At 42.5% G+C, this 17,710-nt stretch overlaps 1 protein-coding gene across 3 annotated transcripts in view; it reads left to right on the forward strand.

Annotated features, from left to right (window-relative positions):
• Positions 1-12,968: 12,968 nt before the first annotated feature.
• Positions 12,969-17,710, forward strand: part of IGSF5 (immunoglobulin superfamily member 5) — a 32,461-nt gene continuing 27,719 nt past the window's right edge. Inside the window, exons 1-2 of one of the 3 annotated variants that reach the window (XM_065676982.1) lie at positions 12,969-13,079; positions 15,838-16,016. In XM_065676982.1, coding sequence (XP_065533054.1) covers positions 15,959-16,016 — 58 coding nt within the window. In that variant the 5' untranslated portion in view covers positions 12,969-13,079; positions 15,838-15,958. The remainder of the gene's footprint in view (positions 13,080-15,837; positions 16,017-17,710) is intronic. The other 2 variants (XM_065676981.1, XM_065676983.1) reach the window with 2 other exon arrangements.

A 17,710-nucleotide genomic window follows, 5' to 3' on the forward strand; every position in this document is an offset into this window, starting at 1 on the left:
CATTTGTGTTTCATTCTGATTGCTTGAAAGCTACTTTAATGGTTTGGCAAGGCTAAATTGGAGTTGCTCACAGTGAGCCAAGCAGTGCATCTGATTTAGACATTTTTCCCCATGAGGAACTGAATGCGTAAGGGAGAAGATAGGAGAATTTTTCTCTTTTAAACAAGACCTAATGGAAAAATGTGCCTGAGTAGTCATTCAGGCTGGGAGCCTTATTGCTTATTGCATTACCAAGCAAAGACTCATGAAATCACTAGGATGTTTGGAGATTTCAGAGGTAAGGAATTGAGTCTTTACAGTAGATGCTGCAAAAAATACATTTGAGCTACGGGGAGGGAAAAGGAGTTCTTCAAATCATGCCTGATGCAATACTCCTGTTTGATTTACTTTAATTCAAAGAAAAAGTCAGGTTTACCAGGAAAGAGTTATCGAATGTCTACACTATGTGTGAAATGTTTTTTTTCCAGAATGCAATGAATGTGGGGCTGCTCCCTAGGAAAAGGTGAGCTGGGAGCTGAGGGAATCCGACAGCCACCAGTGCTCAGCCCCACACACCCATGTGAGCTAGCAGGGCAGACCCACGGATGGTGGCCAGGTCCAACCAAGTGTCCTGATCTTAAGGCAGTATCATGATGATGAGGTAGGTCTGAGGTCAAGCTTGTGATAACTGGGCCCTGGTCATGAGAGGTGGAGATCCAGGTCAGTCCCAGTGCAGGGAATCAGGGCCAGACACTGCCTGGGATGGCAGAGCAGCAGGGCTTTGGGGATGGGGACGTATACTGAATGTGGTAAAAAACATGGAGGAAAGACAGGGAAAGATATTTTATTACTTTGGGGTTCTTCATTTTTATTGTTTCTTTTCTTTTTATTAAGTTTGTGAGGACTGTCGAAGTGTCTCTTTTTACTTGCCTGTATCTGAAGAGCAGCATAAGTACTTTCAGCAGGAATATGCCACATCCTGAAAAGTGTTTAATAATGGTAATAATATATTACTTTCTTCTGATGTGGAGTAACCTCAGCTCCTGCACTTATTTTTGACAACTGATGATGAAAGAATATTTGTTTTGTTGAAGAATAATCTTCTTTAAGTTTCCTATTCAGAAAATAGCTGCATATATGGTGTTTGAAGGGATATGGCTATCCATGTGCTCAGGTGGGTGTTTACCTTTTCCCAGTGCACAGTCTGCCAGAGGGTGAGCAGCCCAGCTTTGGGTTGAACAGGATCTCTCCACCTCCCACCACAACTTTGCAGATGTATCTGCCCTTGGCTCAAAGCCCTGCTGTAGCACGTCTACTTTTGCTTCTGCCTTTAGTGGGTGCAGTGGGTCAGACTGATAAAGCCTAGCAACAGTATTTTAATCACAATTCTCTCCACGTAACCCGCAGAAATTCTTTTTGCCATTCATTGCTATAGTACCCAAGGTGCAAGCTGGCTATTGGTTTGATTTATGGAAAATGTTGAGCATAAGGGAATGCTTCCTGGCTTCTCCTAGCTCCCTATCTCATACGGTAGAGGGTCTGTGAGATGGGACAGCGTAATGCAGCCTAATGTTCATCCTGGACTCTTCTTGTTCTCAGAGAAATAATCCTGAAATCCTTTGTGGGTCTCACTTTCACCTCTGTGCCTGCTGCCAGCCTTATCCCAGCTGGCAGGACCAGTTCAACCATGCAGTCCCAGGAAACCTGTATCTCAGCAGAATAGCTATTAATTTACATACAGATGTGTTGACTTGTTCATCTCTGGGTGTTGAGATACAAGAAGTATGGTGGTACCTGGCTTCTGGGTCAGTGCAGCTGCTAGTCTTCTGTCAGGATGACTTGATAGCCAAAGGGTGAAGTCTCCCATTAGGAGACAGTATACTGGGTTGTTTCCCTGAACGATGGCTGCGAGTGAGTGTCATTAAAATATGTCTTGCTTGAGCTGTTTGTGGTTTTGAATTATCATAAAAAAAAGTTACCCTTCATGGTCATTTTTGCCATACTTCTTGATTGTGGCTTTTATTTTAGTTCAGGAGTGTTCCTAATTACTTGAATATAGCTACCAAGTAGGAAGATGGTGATATACTCTGTTAATCACATTTGCTACCACTATTTTGAGGGCTAAATTTGTAGCTGCTGTGCCATTGGGAATAAGATCCTCGGGCATGTTTTAATAAAACATACCATTCTGGATATTGTTTCCAGGGGGTCTTGTCTGCAATTTCAAGTGACCCATGCATGATGCCTCTTTTTATTACTGTGTTTGAAATATTTTGTCCCAACTGAATATATGTTGTTAAACACCTAATGGCCTGCCTACCTGAAGCATTTGGCTTGTTGCTGCTAGCTCTCTGATGAGGAGCAAATGAGTACAGGTTGAAATGTTACGGATTCAGATAGCCCATTCCTCTTCTTTTTGCAAAGTAGCTTCCCAAGTGAATGCTCTAAGTTGCTGCACAGTATTTTCTTCAACATATGATTTTCTTTGTGTTTGAATAAGTTATAAGATGATTTCATAATTCTCTCAATTCGGTAGGCTGTTTTGAATAAGAAAATAGTAAATGAATAATTCACTCTTTAAAATATAAGGTTATCCTGCTGGAAAAGGTCATTTAAGAAAAGTGGATGATTGCATGAGGCAAATTCATTCATTTAAAGAAAACCACTGTGCTAGCCATATGTATCAGCTGAATGAAATTAGGTTTCGCAGCTTAGGCCTCAGATCAGGGCTTTTAACACAATCAAAACAGTATTAGTGGTCTTTTGCCAAAAAAGAAGAAAAAGAAATTATATTTTCCTATGAAAAACCATTACAAAAAGATCATAAATACAGCTAGAACTGTAAACACCATACTGCTGTATATGTATACTTATTGTTAAAATTTTGTATTAACTAACTAAAGAATTTCAGCAATTTGGGGGCAATTAATGTGTAAAAGTGGTGTACGATCCCAACATTTTTATGCTTTCTGGGTCAGTTGATCATTAAACCAGTTTTTGTGAATAGATTTGAAAAGTTACTCTGAAAAGTTACTCCCTTGTGTCTCATTTAGTAGGAAAGAGTGTAAAAAGCAGAAGAGCTGGTAGTGTCTTAGAGTCGGTTAGAGTTGTGCATTTCAGCATACTCATTTTTTTTCAACACAAGATCAGTTCTGAGTACAGAAAAATGAATACATTTTCCACAGCTCTTAACTCCTCAATGTATTCTTTTTTTAGGTTAGGATTTTAAAAAATGTCCCTGAAGGATCTGGTCACACATCTTATCTGATTTAATAGTACTGAGAAGGTGTAACTCTTCTTGCCACTTTTGGGAACACAGAGTACATTTTCATAATGAAACATTTGCCTTACGTAAAAGCTGAATGGAACAAAAGGGCTAACTGTTACGGATCTGACAGGAATGCTGCTCTTCTTGGATTTGTGCAGTTACTATATAATGTTAATATAAAATGCGTGACAGTATTTGCATTATTTGCATAAAACATGAGACTGTTGAGATAACTATTCAGTGCATGATATTTTAGTAAAGTATTTTGTTACCATAGTTTTGTATGTTCGCTTCTTGTTGGTTGAGAAGGTATTAAAATCTTGGGATGTAGACAAGTTAGGAGGCTTGTTATTTTTCCAGTTAAAATTAATAGAATCATAGAATCATAAGATCATTGTGTCCAAGCATTAACCCAGCACTGCCAAGTCCACTACTAAACCATGTCCCTAAGTGCCACATCCTTTAAATATCTCCAGAGATAGTGACTGTACCCCTAAGCTGGGTAGCCTGTTCCAATGCTTGACAACCCTTTCAATGAATAATTTTCTCCTAATATCCAATCCAGACCTCCCCGTACACAACTTGAGGCCATTTCTTCTCATCCTATCACTTGTTACTTGGAAGAAGAGACTGACACGCGCCTCATTAAAACTTCCTTTCAGGCAGTTGTAGAGAACGATAAGGTCCCCCCTTGAGCCTCCTTTTCTCCAGACTAAACAAGCCCAGTTCCCTCAGTCACTCCACAGAGGATTTGTGCTCTAGACCCTTCACCAGCTTCGTTGTACTTCTCTGGACACACTCCACCACCTCCACATCTTTCTTGGAGTGAGGGTCCCAGAACTGAACACAGTATTCAAGGTGCGACCTCACCAGTGCTGAGTACAGGGGACAATCATTTCCCTGCCCCTGCTGGCCGCGCTGTTTCTGATACAAGCCAGGCTGCTATTGGCATTCTTGGCCACCTGGGCATGCTGCTGGCTCATATTCAGCCAGCTGTCAACCAACACTCCCAGGTCCTTTTCTGCCAGGCAACTTTCCAGCCACTCTTCCCCAAGCCTGTATTGTTACATGGGGCTGTTGTGACCCAAGAGCAGGACCCAGAAATAAGCCTTGTTGAATCTGAATCTCTTAGATTTTCTTATCTTCTCTAAAATGCCTTAGTTTGTACATCCGAAAATGACTAGTTGGTTTCTCTTCCCAAGGCAGATACATAATTCCCATAAAAAAGAAAGACATCAAGAATGGGATTGTTTTCCCAAGTATTAAGCATGCAGTCCTGCCACATTTGCCACTCTTGCCATTAATGGTCTACACGTGGTATACCTTCAAGTTGAAGGCACCTTAAAACAAAACCTTATAAACAAGCTGTGTTTTGAATTCAGAACGTTTTTTTCCAAATGACAAGAGTGTCAAGTGAAAGATTGCTAAAACTATAGCAAGGGAATTGACAGAAGACAACTTTAACCACAGCTGATACCTTTCAGAAGATCAAGCTGCAATCTGAAATGGTTTTGTCTGTGTCACCACAGGCAGCACCATTCGACTGTGATTAAATGACCTTGGGACCTGGAAGCACAGAGCTGTTCCCCTGCCACTTAAAAGGGAAATGTCAAATAACTGAAGGCCATCAGATTGTTTGCCAAATGCAAGCAGTTAGGTATTAAAAACTGTAACTAGGAAAGGTCCTTCTTGCTACATTTATCTTTGTTTTACTGTTTTCCCTCCCTTATCTTTCTGATGTATTGTTTGATTGCAGCTGGGCTTAAATTCATTAGCTTATTCCTGAAAAAAAACAGACTTGAATTTGCACATGTTCTGTCTGAGCAGATAGAGATTTTTTTTTCAAAGCCTAGTAACACAGTGGTTTAAGGCTATCCTTCCAAAAAGTTCGCTTAAGTATGTTTTCACTGAAAAACACAATCAGATAATTTCAGTTGAGCAATAACCTTGTCCTTGCCTTACATTTCACAAATTCAAAAACACATAACTGAGTGCAGGGAAGGGAGTAAAAAATCATGAAATCATAGAATGGTTTGGGTTGGAAGAGACTTTATGATCACCTACTTCCACCCCCCCCGCTATGGGCAGGGACACCTCACACTAGAAAACTCAAAACTCTGTCCAACCTGGTCTTGAACACTGCCAGGGATGGAGCATTCACAACTTCCTTAGACAACCTGTTCCAGTGCCTCACCACCCTCACAGTAAAGAACTTCTTCCTTATAACTAATCTAAACTCTCCTGTTTAAGTTTGAAATCTAAGTTCCTTCTCAGAATCTCTCCAACTGAACCATGTACACAACATCCCCTGCATCCAGCTACTGACCTAACCTGACCTCATCTTATTTACAAATTTGGGTGCAGGGATAGAGGCCTGTGTAATCCTGTGTTTCCTGGTCTTCTGCTTCCAAAAGCACTTAGAAATCACAGCCGCCCTTACACTTAGAAGCTGTCAGTATACAGCTGTGGGTGCAGAATTTCATGAATTAGTTATGTGGTGTGATTTACACCTCCATCTTGTAGATCTTCTAGGCAACTCTACTCCCTTCATGTTTAATTTAATTATTACTGCTGGAACAGCAGTTGTAAGTAAATGTTTGACTCCAGTACATAAAGGGACCTGCAGCTTTTACATGTGCTTCTGCTAGTAAAGGTTCAATGAGGGGAATTAAAAAGACAAGTGAGTTGAGCTGTAAGGCAGGAGTGGGAGTGAGCCATGGTGCATGTGAGTAATGCAGCTTGCTCCTGCCAGGGGTGAGGAGGCAGCAGAGTAGCAGCACTTGTTGCTGGTGGGGAGATCTCAGTGCTGAGGGCGAGGGTGTGTGATGCACCTCAGTACTACCCCACTGCTGCAGGCCATTTTAGTGATCCCATCCCCTTATGCTGAGGCCAAACCCTGCATGCCTTGCAGGTGTAACTCAAGGGGCAGGAGGTTTGCTGCTATAACCGAGTGCTAATGTCTTCTCCAATTTTGCTGAGGAAAGTGCTGCATAGGATAGGGGAGAAGAGCAGACTGGAAACTTTACCCTATAAACATATTGGTCTTTACTATATCTTGAGGTCTTTCCATACTCACGAGCTCCCTAAGCTTTTAAGGAATCTCATTTTCAATACAAGTGTTGCAAAGGAAATAAATAGCCAAATATAAAGTTCACTGTTCCTTTATAAGAGGAAGCCAAAATACAGCACTGATCAAGAGCACTTCCATTACTCTGCCACATAAACAGAAATTGAATATCTGATACCATCTCTGCCAGGGACTTGTGTTCTCTTACTGCAAAAGGGCAGCTTTCAGTCACAGACTCCATATCACAGATACAGTGCATAGGAGACATTTATTTCTAAGAAAAAATCCTGCCATTTCTATTTAGTGATCTTAACTGAATGCCCGAAGGGAGCAGCAAGGTGTCAATCATATGATGTATTTCATGAAAATGCAAAAAAGGCACAGGTCTTCCAACATAATTCCTCCTTTTATGGTGAAAATGTGCTCCCTTATTGTTGCAGTGTCACTTTGGATCATGCCTGCAGGTCACCTAGGGAATATTCATTAATATTCTATTTTTAGAGGTGTGAGTATTAATGTTTCTCTTAACTGGCAACCTTGCAAAATCATCAGGAAAGAAAGAAAAGGGGTATAATTTCATAGCCTCATGGTAGTTTTCCTGGCTTTATCAGGGAAGTCCTCTGGGATTTGGAACCTTGGGTATAGTGCTTGTGTGTGCCTATCACTGACAAGGCTTGTGCACTGTTCATCTGACATGTGACTTCCCATGCACTGGCTGATGGATGTTGAGCACTTGAGTTTTGAAGGAGCTATGATAGATTTGCACTTTGCCTGAACTCCTTGAAGAATCTGGCTCTGCATATAAAGCTCAAGAGGGAGTCTAAAATCATGACCTTAAGCAGTAATGAAAACTGTAATAGTGATTATAATGAGTGTAGAGAGCGATGTTTACATTTTCTTGGCACACTATCACATGTTGAAAAGTTCCTTAGAATAAACTGAATGATAACCACAGCAATTAAGCTTTTTGGACTAGAGACAAAATCATTTCTAAAGCTAAAGTAAATGTTGCCAGGGGAACTGATGTATTAGAGAGCACTAAAAATTTCCTTCTCAGATTAACACTCTTCCTAACAGCACCAAAGCTGCATCTTCTTTCATTCCGTGATAAACTTCTTACTTAGCCTGGACTCCATGATGAACGTCTTCATCTCTGTTCCCTGAGTTGTGGCATTTTCATTTTACCAGCTACAGCTCATCACCAATTTCAGTGCTGGAGAGGAGGAACACACCTGGCAAACAGAAAACGTGGAATGCAGTTCAGAAGGAGTGCTGGAAGGAAAATACTTGAGAACTGCATTCCAGTTGTGCAGATTTATTAAGGCCAAATAAAAAGTGCAGGGATATTCATGTAAATAAAGTATTTAATCCTGTGGCCTCCTGTGTATGAAAGTTTGGAAGAAGATCATATCCAAAGCTTTCCTCATAGAAGTCCCACAGCAATTTTTCACAGTATTATTATGGTTTTATACTAATTAGCAGGAAAGAAACTAAATAAAATATCAGATTAATTATATTGGTGTTATAAGATTTTGAGAATTTACCCAGGCCTAGATCTGTGGTAGCACCACTTCATGAATCTGTAGGTCAAGGCAAAGACCTGCCTTCCTAAGAAAGAGGTAAACCAGGATTTCTCAGATCAAGGGGAAGCACCTTCTGTTGGTGGGATTGGTCTCAGCTAACTTTTACAGCCTAAACTAGCATACCCGGTCAGACCCAGTCTTTCAGACTACTGAGTAGGCAAAATGAGGCAGACCTCACCAAAGGATGATATATCTTTTTTGCCTTAGACTCCTGTATCAGAATGAAGGAAGCATCATTTGGTAAGGCTTTTATAACTTTTATGACTACAGAGAAAAAATCCTTGATAAACAGCTTAAGATAGATGCCTGAGCTTTAACTGGCTAGCAGTAGGTGAAGAGGGTGTCCTGTGCATAAGGTATTCATAAGGATTGTAGCTCCTCTGGAAGGGCTACCACAGACCCACTTTGTATCACATCAGCTATTCAATGGGGATGTCACAAGAAACAGTCAGTGTCTTTCAGATAATCAATGTATCTGTCCAGTAATTCTTGTTTATACAACAATCTTTTGCAAACTAAGGTTTCATTGAAAATGGAGACAAATGTTACAACATTGTGCAATAGAGGGATGGGACATTTGAAGTGTCCTAATTTTTCACATAAATATATATGCAGTAGACAGCAAGGATTCATCTTGTACTGAGCTTTTGAGGTGCTTGATGTTGAAAGCAGAAAAGGGTTTCCAGAGCTCTCATACCCCACAAAGCAGAAACAATGTGGAGGAAAATTGTACCTTAACATTATTTAGGTAATGCAGAGAGGAAGTGGTATGGCCCCATTATTTCTGGAGCTTTTCCTCTAATGTTCTAACTAAGGCAAAATGTGTATCAAAGTTTAAAATTGTGCTGAGTCTTCAATATATTAACAGATTAGTTAAAAGACTTTTAAAAATGAAAACTTGTGAGAGGAAGGGTCTGTGTCTCACACTTTTATAGCTAACGCTAATAACATCTGTTTTGAATGATAAGTATGCATTTCAGAGCACCAAATAATTTGGCAAACAGTAGAGGAAAAGATTAAGAACATAGAAAGAAGGAAAAATAAAGAAGCAGATTTGGAAAATTTATAGTTTAGCATCTCTTTGGTGTCATTGATTATGACAAAGAAACATCCTGTAGTCATCAAGATAGAAATGGATAATTCAATCACTAGGTCAGCTTGCCTCCTGCCTTAGACTTTTCTAGGTATTTCAATTCTCCTCTTCTTTTGCTAGAGAAAAGAACATTCTTTTTTAATTGGGAGACATTTCACAAAATCTTTGTAGTGTTCAAGCTCCTTTTCAAGCCAGTTTTCATGAAGAAATGAAGAATTTTATTCCTGTTTCTAGCACTGACCTTAAATCAGCTTTAATGTATCTGTAAATGCCTCTTCCCTGCTATTTTAACACTCATGTTATCTTACCATATTGCCTTGACCCAGCTAAACAAGCTAACATACAGCATGGAAGTGTAGGGACTGGTGATTTCCCCTGCTGCATTCTTGCCCATTAGGAGTAATTCACAAATGAAAGTGTCTAAATGCTCTTTGTTTTCCATCATGACAATTTGTCCAGTTCTCCTGGGAGGGAAAAAAAATAGTCTTACATCCACAATGACAGTGACAGAAGGCTTCACTAAGCAACTCTCAGAAAGTCCATTTCATTTGGAGCTTCTTGCGTGGGTTTGAACAGCAAGCTGTATAGACATATGTTTCACAGTAACACGCCCTAGAACAAAAAATGATGAGGGCTGCTCCAGCAGTTTACACAATCTGCACACCACACATAGGACATTATATGGTGTGCCAAAAAGTTTGGAAGGGTTAAGAAAAAAAGGGGGGGAGCAAAAATCCTCCTACTCACAGGCAGAAGGAAAAGGAAGAACTGGAAAGAAATGTCTAGGAAAACTGGAGTGGGAGGTAGGAATCTGCTTTCTATGCAGGCAGATGATTCACAAAATGATTTTCCATTAGCATCAGACGGGCAAACTTAGGACCTGATCTTTTGAACAGTAATGAGCATGGGCAGCCTTGTACATGCACGTTGTTCTGAGCGTTTGGGGATTCAAATACTTTACCATGCTGTGTAACATCTTATCCCACACACATCTTAAACGATGACAAAGGTTGTATTCATCATGATATCATGGTTCATTAAGAAAGTCAAAGTGAGGAAGGAACTAACATAATTAAATAATTAAATATTAAATGTGTTGATTGCCTAAGCAGCCCCAGGGAGCAGAAAGGACATTTGAATCCAGTCACCGTGCACCAGATTCACCCAGGAGGATTTCAGCTGATGAAACCAAGCCAGTGAGCGTGTGGGTGCAGGTGACAGATGCTTTCCTGATGAATCCCACTGGGGTCAAATCCAGAGCAGGACGTAAACATGGTGGATGCTCTAGGCCATGACGCATCCAGTTCCCACTCGGGCTTCAACCTGTCCTCTCTGTGCTGAGGGCATGGGAATGAAATGCCTGTGATGGGGGCCAGCAGAATGGTGTAGGCATCTTTATGTGCGTACATGTTTAAAGATATGGCTGATCTTCAGACCATGACAGACTGCAATGTGATGAAGTGACAGCTGATTACAAGCTGTGGTTAGCTTGTGTTATACAACAGTAGCACAGATGTAGCAACATGACATCCAAAGAGAACTTGATAAGTTTGAGGACCGGGCAAACAGAAACATCATGAAATCCAGCGTGAGGCAGCGCAGAGTTATGCACATCAGGTGCAAGAACCTAGAGGTTCAGGCTGCAGTGGCACCATGAAGGGACAGGGGGTAGAAATCTTGATAAGGAGACCTGTCTGAAATGAACACCAGAGTGAATACAAGCCAGCAATGCCTTCTCATGGCAAACCATGTACTAGGAAACATTCAGAGAAGCATTGCCAGCAAATTCAGAGAGACTATTATTCTCTACTAGACACATCTGGAAATCTGTGTGTGTTTTTGTGCCCCTCGGTTCAAGCAGGACGTAGAAAAGCCAGAGAGGGTCCACTGGCAGGACATCAAATGGACAAGGGTCTAAAGCACAGCACTGATGAGGAGATGCTGAGTGATCAGGACTTTACTCTTGCAAAGAAAAGGTTAAAGGGTGATTTAACAGCGCTTAAATCTACCTGAAGAGCAATTACAAAAATGACAGAGCCAATTTCTTCTCAGTAGAGCCAAATGGTGGTTTTGTAAAAGTTTTAAAAGCAGCTATTATCCTTTCCAAAGCATTTTTGTGAAGAGTTATCTTTATTAATTCAAGCTGAAAATCCAGTCAATTCATTTTTAACCTTCTGCACTTTTTCTAATTGGGAACCAGAGAGGGGATCTGCCTCTTAAATGTTATTCCTTTTCTTCTTTATTTGGACATAGCTATACAAAGTGTTTCAAGTATACTGTTATGAAAGTAGGGGTGTTGGTGGAACGAAAGTGTCAGATTTTACACTTACAAAAAAAAAAAAAAAGTATTTATAAAATGAAGGAAGCAAAAAGAAATAATTATGACTGGCCAAAAATAACCTTCTGCAGATTTCATAGTTTTTTCTTTTTAACAAGTAGGGGTGATATTTTTTTCTAATAATGCAAAGTTTTTGAAATCTAATTTTGGAAAATTGATTGAAATTTTGTGATTTTTATTTTCCTTTGCTGAACTGAACCTTTCAAGTCACTGCGGCATTAATTTCTACTTGCTAGAACTGTCAGTGTGCTTAGTATGAAATATAGTTCAGGAAAGTTGTATGTCCTTTGTTTACAATTTAAGCTTCCCAGCAGATGGGCTAATCATAAAAATCTCCCAATGTGTCACATCAGTTCAATGCACTGACCAACAATAGCATAATGTGAAGGATGCAGTTCAGCTCTCAGAGGAAGGTGAAGGCTGCAGCCATTGAAGAAGCGTCTCTCATGAGGCAGCATGGCAGCTTTGGTGAACAAACATAGCTGTCAAAGTGGCAGGAAAAGATGTGATTTAAATGAGCAAACAAACAAAAAAAAAAGTATTACAGAATTAAATGAAGTATTTTAATGAAAATTTTCTTGATGTAACGTAAAAAATTCCTCAAAATATAAACTGAAAGGAGACAAGGAATATGAAAATACAAAATGAAAAAAAAACATCAGTTGGAGACAGTGTTTTCCATTAAAAGATAGACAAGCAATTCAGCTTTCTCACCGGCTGCAACTCTATAGAGTTGCGTTTCATAACAGCAAGGGCACATTGTCTCGAAGCCTTGAGGGCATCGGGGGCCCTGACTGCATCTTGGCATCTCCTTGGGGCTCCTCCATGTGCCCATGGTCCAGGGCCCTATATGAGCTGAGGTTATCAGTCCCTGCCCTAGCAATGCCACAGCCTGCTTCATCTCTGCCCCACCGCTATGCCTCGGCACCACTTCATGGCCTTGTTGCCAGCCCGGTTCTCCACCCATCTCCTTCAGCTCCTGACTGGACCTCTGGGTGGTTCCTGACTCTCTCTCAGCCCCTAGCCCTGTTGAGGGCTGTCAATAGACCCTGCCACCCCTGGGCTGTGGGTGACAGCCCCATTGGTGAGGTCATGGCTGGCACAGGGCCCACCAGTGGGCACCTCTGCTCTCTGCCACGTTGCCTGCAGCACTGTGACAGTGGGTTGAGCTCGGCACCAGGCACCAAGAAGCTCACCTAGGCAGTTATCAACCGGGATAAAATAAACCCCACGCCTCCCATTGTGCGCAGTGTCACATCCTGGCAAGGTGGCGTGGCCGTCTCCTGCCAACGTCAAGCGGCAGCGCCCATCCAGCTTTCGGGGTTGGCACCGCATGAAGTTTGCTCCTGTGTGTGTGTCACCGGCTGCGCCTGCCTTCCTCCTGCAGGGCTGGTTAAATATTAACACCGCGCCAGGCGTATTTGGGCGGGAAGAAGGGGAGAGGCAATCCTTACCTCACGGCGCCCCGGGGACAATGTCAGGGCAGGCGTGTGCCCTGTGGCCCCGCGGCTGAGAGCCGGCAGAGGCCGGTGCTCCCACCCCGTGGAGCCCCGGGGCAGCTGCACGCCGCCTCAGGGAGGCTTTCTTGGGGCCGGGAGGCGAGGGCTGGCCCCGGTCTGCTCGCTTGGAACAGCACTAGCCTCCTCCTGCCTCCCCAGGGAGGAGGGTGAGAGCGGGCCGTCGTCAAAGAGGAAGCTGTGGGAGACACCCTCTCGGCTCTCAGGGAAGTGACCCCGGTAATCCTGATCCAGGTAAACCCTCTAGAGCTTTTATTTGCTTCCCGGCACAAGGAACTGTCAGCTGAGAGATAATTTAACCCTCTCCCCTGCTTCTGCCTCAGCAGGGAAGCCTGCCCTGAGCTGGTAACAGTAGAGTGAGCCGAGGTATTCTGTGACCCCCATCTCTTGCTGTGCTCCCCAGCCGTCAGGGCAGGTGTTCTCCACATCGCTTTGTGTCACGCAAAGCATTCGAGCCCCAGCCTGTGCCAGGCGGGATCCAGCTGCTGCTCCTTTAGGGTGATATTATCAGTATTATCCCCTCGCCCCTGACACGGATGCAGGAGGGAGTAGGCTAAAAGCTGTGCCTGTCAGTGCTGGCAATGCATCACCACAGGCACCTGCGGAGAAGGTGAAAAACAGCTCAGGCCAAGGTATTTAATTCATCACTGTCCAAAATATCCTGTTTCATCTGTGGAATTGGTAATATTTCTGGGCTCTTTAAAAGTCCATTTTGAAACAAAGTAAAACAATGTGTTATAAATCCTTTCCCATCTCATTTTTCTTCACCACAAGCTGTTCAGTGATTTTGCATGAATTTGGGCATAAGATCCTAGCAAGTTCCCTTCTCCATAAAGGGAGACATATGCCCTTCCCCATAAAACTTCTCTCACTTCAGCTTGTGTTGGTGCAGCCAGATTCTAAGTGGAGGCATGAAGGCTGCTGCCCTGTCTGATGGGTTCTCTCCAGGCCTGTAGAACACAGATTCCTGGAAAAGTACACAGGCTTGCCTTTTGGATTTGTTTTCTGGTGTTTTAGCTGTCTCATTTCATATGACAGGTAATACCCTTAAAGAATCTACTGATTGATTTGTGTATGTGCTGAGAGCTATCACAGTGATAGAGCAACGAGAAATCTCTCTGAGCTGTGCACAGTGACGCTGCTGTCCTGGCTGCCTGCTGGGGACTCCTATGCGTATGAAACATGGAAGTGAGAACAAATCAAAACCTTTCAAAATGCACAGGGCAAACCCAAACCAGCCTACAAACTAGCCCCTCTCCCCACACTCCAGTGAAGAAATCAGCCCACAGGTTCAGCTTAAAGTGTTAGTAAGTTGACAGGGCTGTCCCTTAAGCTCGCAAGGTAAACTGAAAACTTGGAAAAGGGGAAACCATAGAGGAAGCTGCCAGCTGAGCCAGTCAGGTGGCAACCGCTACACTAAACACAGCAAGACCCCCTGCTTAAAGCAACGAGCAGCGAACAGAGCCCCTGTATAGCTTGATGCTACAGCTGAACATGTTTGGAAAAACAGCAAAAATGTGTTTTGTTGGTTGCAGTGAGCAACAGGCAGGGAAGGTCTGGGAGAGGGGCATTCCTTCCACATGGGCACCCTGTGAGAGGCCCTGCCATACACTCGTGTGCCATCCCACCACCACGGCTTTCACAGAAGCCCTGCTGGATAATAATGCAGGGTTTTCACATGAAACTGTGAAATTAACTCCTTGCTTAAGGGCAGCAAAAGAGCTGGGCCAGAGCTTTTGGGTTTTGTGCCTTGGTGTGCTTTTGGTTTTAGCAAAAGGGCATTTGAAAAAGTATGCTTGTTACAGGAAACTCATGGTGTCTCTGTGGTGACACTCATATTTATTCATTGCACAGCACTGCCACAAAGAACACCCCTGAAATCAAAAACCACTTTCCTGACAAGAAATTTGGGCTGGCCACAAAATCACATCTTCTGGTCTGTGTCCCTTTCATGAAGACAATCTTCAGCTTCCCAGCTGAGAAGTTTGTAAACCAAGCAGCGTGGTCAGACTCTCTCCCACTTATTTTGAGGGAGAGGAGAACAATATCACGCAAGTGAATTACAAACACTGAAAAAACAGAAAATGCAGAAGCAAGGTGATGGTTCCCACCCAGGCTCTGTATCTTATCTCTGACCACAGTGAATATCTGGTAGTGTTTTGGTTTGGGGTGTAAGAGGCGCTCTCATGTTCAGAGAAATAATTATGGAGATTTTTTTTGCACTAGCAGCCCCTCTGAGTACTCATTCTGGGCAGCTGGGAGGAGATTTGGTGTTTCTCATCCTTGCCCCAAGGCAGGTGGGATGGAGAGACCAGTATGGCAGGAGCTGTTTCTCCCAGCTGAGTGGCCCCTTGAGTGGTGAAGGCATGAAGGGACTGCAACAGCAATGATGGTACCAGGGTCTCCCTGGAAATGTATGAATAGGAATCCTACTTTTGGAGTAAAGCACACAGAAAAAACCCAAGGAAAACTTTCTGGGTGTAGCGGTGCATTAGGGTATATTCTCATTTCCTTCCCTGAAGGCTACCTAGCACAGGAGGCATCAGTTTCCTGAGGAGTGGGAATAGCCCTTCTGAACAGAGTTCTGTGCCCCTCTGACCCCAATGGAGTGGCTGGCGCCCTACACAGTTGCCCTGCATGACAGTAAGTGATGGAGCACAGGATTCATTAGTCTGCCAGGATGCCACCGGCAGCCCAGATGGTGCACCCACAATGCACACAAAATTGCGGGCAGCTTAGAGAACTATTTTTGCCAGCTGCTCATGATTAACTTTAATGGTGCAGTTGAAGCTCCCATGACACAGTCAATCCTGAAGCAGTAGTGTTATAGCCAGGAGGGACTAAGGGCATGAGAGCTGCAAGATATGTAGGGGGAGGTTTCTCTGCTGAAGGAAGCTCCTCTACTTCTTTTTAAACAGTTGTTTTGAGAAAAGATACTGCTCTTCTTCCAAACCCTCTCTCATTTAATCTTGTCTACTTGTTGGTAATACAGGTCACATAAAGTCACATTTTATCACAGGACACAAAAGCATCACCTCATTACCAAGCTGCTTCTCAAGTACGCGGTGACTGCTGGTGGCTGTCTGCCTTAAGCACCGGGAGAGAATGCTCCAATGGAGAGGTTCCAGAAATTCATTTTACTTCCTCTCATCTTAACTGCCTCACTACCAGGTAGGACCCATTCATAACCCAAGAAATGAGCCACCATGGACAAAATGTATGAACTAATTTTAAAAGAGTGTAAACAGGAGTTACTGGTGATACCAGATTGAGCAGTTGGCCCCAGAGGGGGATTATTTAAACTGCTTGAAATGGTTAATTTACACTTCAAGCCTGAATGATCTGATGTCTTAGAATGGGCTTCACTGTGCAGGAATGAGGAGTGTATGGGGTGGGGAGGAGATGGGGAAGCTGCCCTCTCTCACGTTCAGTGAGCTGGGATGTTCCACTTATTTCTCCTTCACCTTGCATTCATCTTTCACCTGTCTGTTTATGACTGCTTTTGAGGGGCATCTGTAGAGAAGTCAATATTGGCAGCTTATTTTGCTTCCAGAAATCTGTGCAAGTTACAATTATGCTAGTTTACCTCCAGTTTGCATTTTATATGATTGAATTTCAAAATGAATTCAGATAAAAGGTATCTTTGCGGTAGAGCTCTAAAGAAAATGTGAATATGAAGTGATTAGTTGAGTAACAGAGACAAGGCTGTTTTTTCTTTTTAATTATTGTCTAGCTGGGATTTTAACAGGCTCTGAAAGGAGCAATCTGCAATGGGATGAGTGGGAAGTTATTGTCATGGCTTAGTAATTGATGAAAGGAAACACAGTGCAGGAATAAACGTTGACTCTTCTGAGCAGAGTGGTGTTCCCAGAGATCTTAAACAACCTGGTGAAGAGGAGTGAACTGCGAGGTGGCAGACTTTGCAGGTGGTGCAGAATTATTTAGGGGCAGCCAAATCCAAAGAGAGACTAGGAAGATTTGCCAGAAAATGTCATGATGCCAAGTGAATAAGTAATAAGGAGCAGAAAACATTGAATGCAAAGCATCTCTTAAGTGAAGATGTCTAGTGGGGGAAAAAGGTAGATACCTTGGAAAGAGAGTATATGTCTGAAAAAGCAAGAAAATTTCACCACGTATTTTCGTCAGTAAGGGAAATACACTGAAACCTGATATTATGTAAATCCACAGAAATCTTATCTTTTTCAAAGGCTAACAAAACTGGAGGTCTTGTTAGCCTTTGAGAGATATAAGTTTTTGACAGACATTTTGTTAGCCATTCCATTTCAGAAAGGGCATATTAGGTCTGGGAAATGTATAGAATGTGACAGAGGTGGTCAAAGGTATGAGGAGGCCTTCATTAGGATGTCATATTTTTCTGCTTATGAAAAAGAAGAAATAGTTAAAATTTACTAAGATAATTATATGGAAGTGAAATGTGAAATGGTTATTCACAATTTCTCATAACAAAAAGAAACAATGGCAACCAGTAAATTACCAGAAAGAAGGTTATAAGGCAAACCAAAGAATGTACTTTTCCTCACTGTGTGTAAATAGTAAAGCTTGTAGTCACTGGATATGGGGGTACCAAACTTTAAATAGGCTGAAAAAAATCTAGAAACAAATATAATGGAGAGTATGTAGGTGCAGATGCAATCATTGACTCGGGAAGTCCCTAGATCTCTTATTCTTGGACACTGAGAAGTCATAACAAGGAAGCCGCAGTTTTTATTTGTTCTGTTTCTTGCACTGTCTTCCTAAGCATCCAGAGCAGAGTAATATAAGTTTTAGAGGACTTCTGTTACCCTTCACTAATGCTTTTAGTTAAGCACACATGCAATGGATGTTTTATTGCCCCACTTGAAAGA

The sequence above is a fragment of the Lathamus discolor genome, chromosome 4 (genome assembly GCF_037157495.1).
Source record: "Lathamus discolor isolate bLatDis1 chromosome 4, bLatDis1.hap1, whole genome shotgun sequence".
NCBI classification, from domain to species: Eukaryota; Metazoa; Chordata; class Aves; order Psittaciformes; family Psittacidae; genus Lathamus; species Lathamus discolor.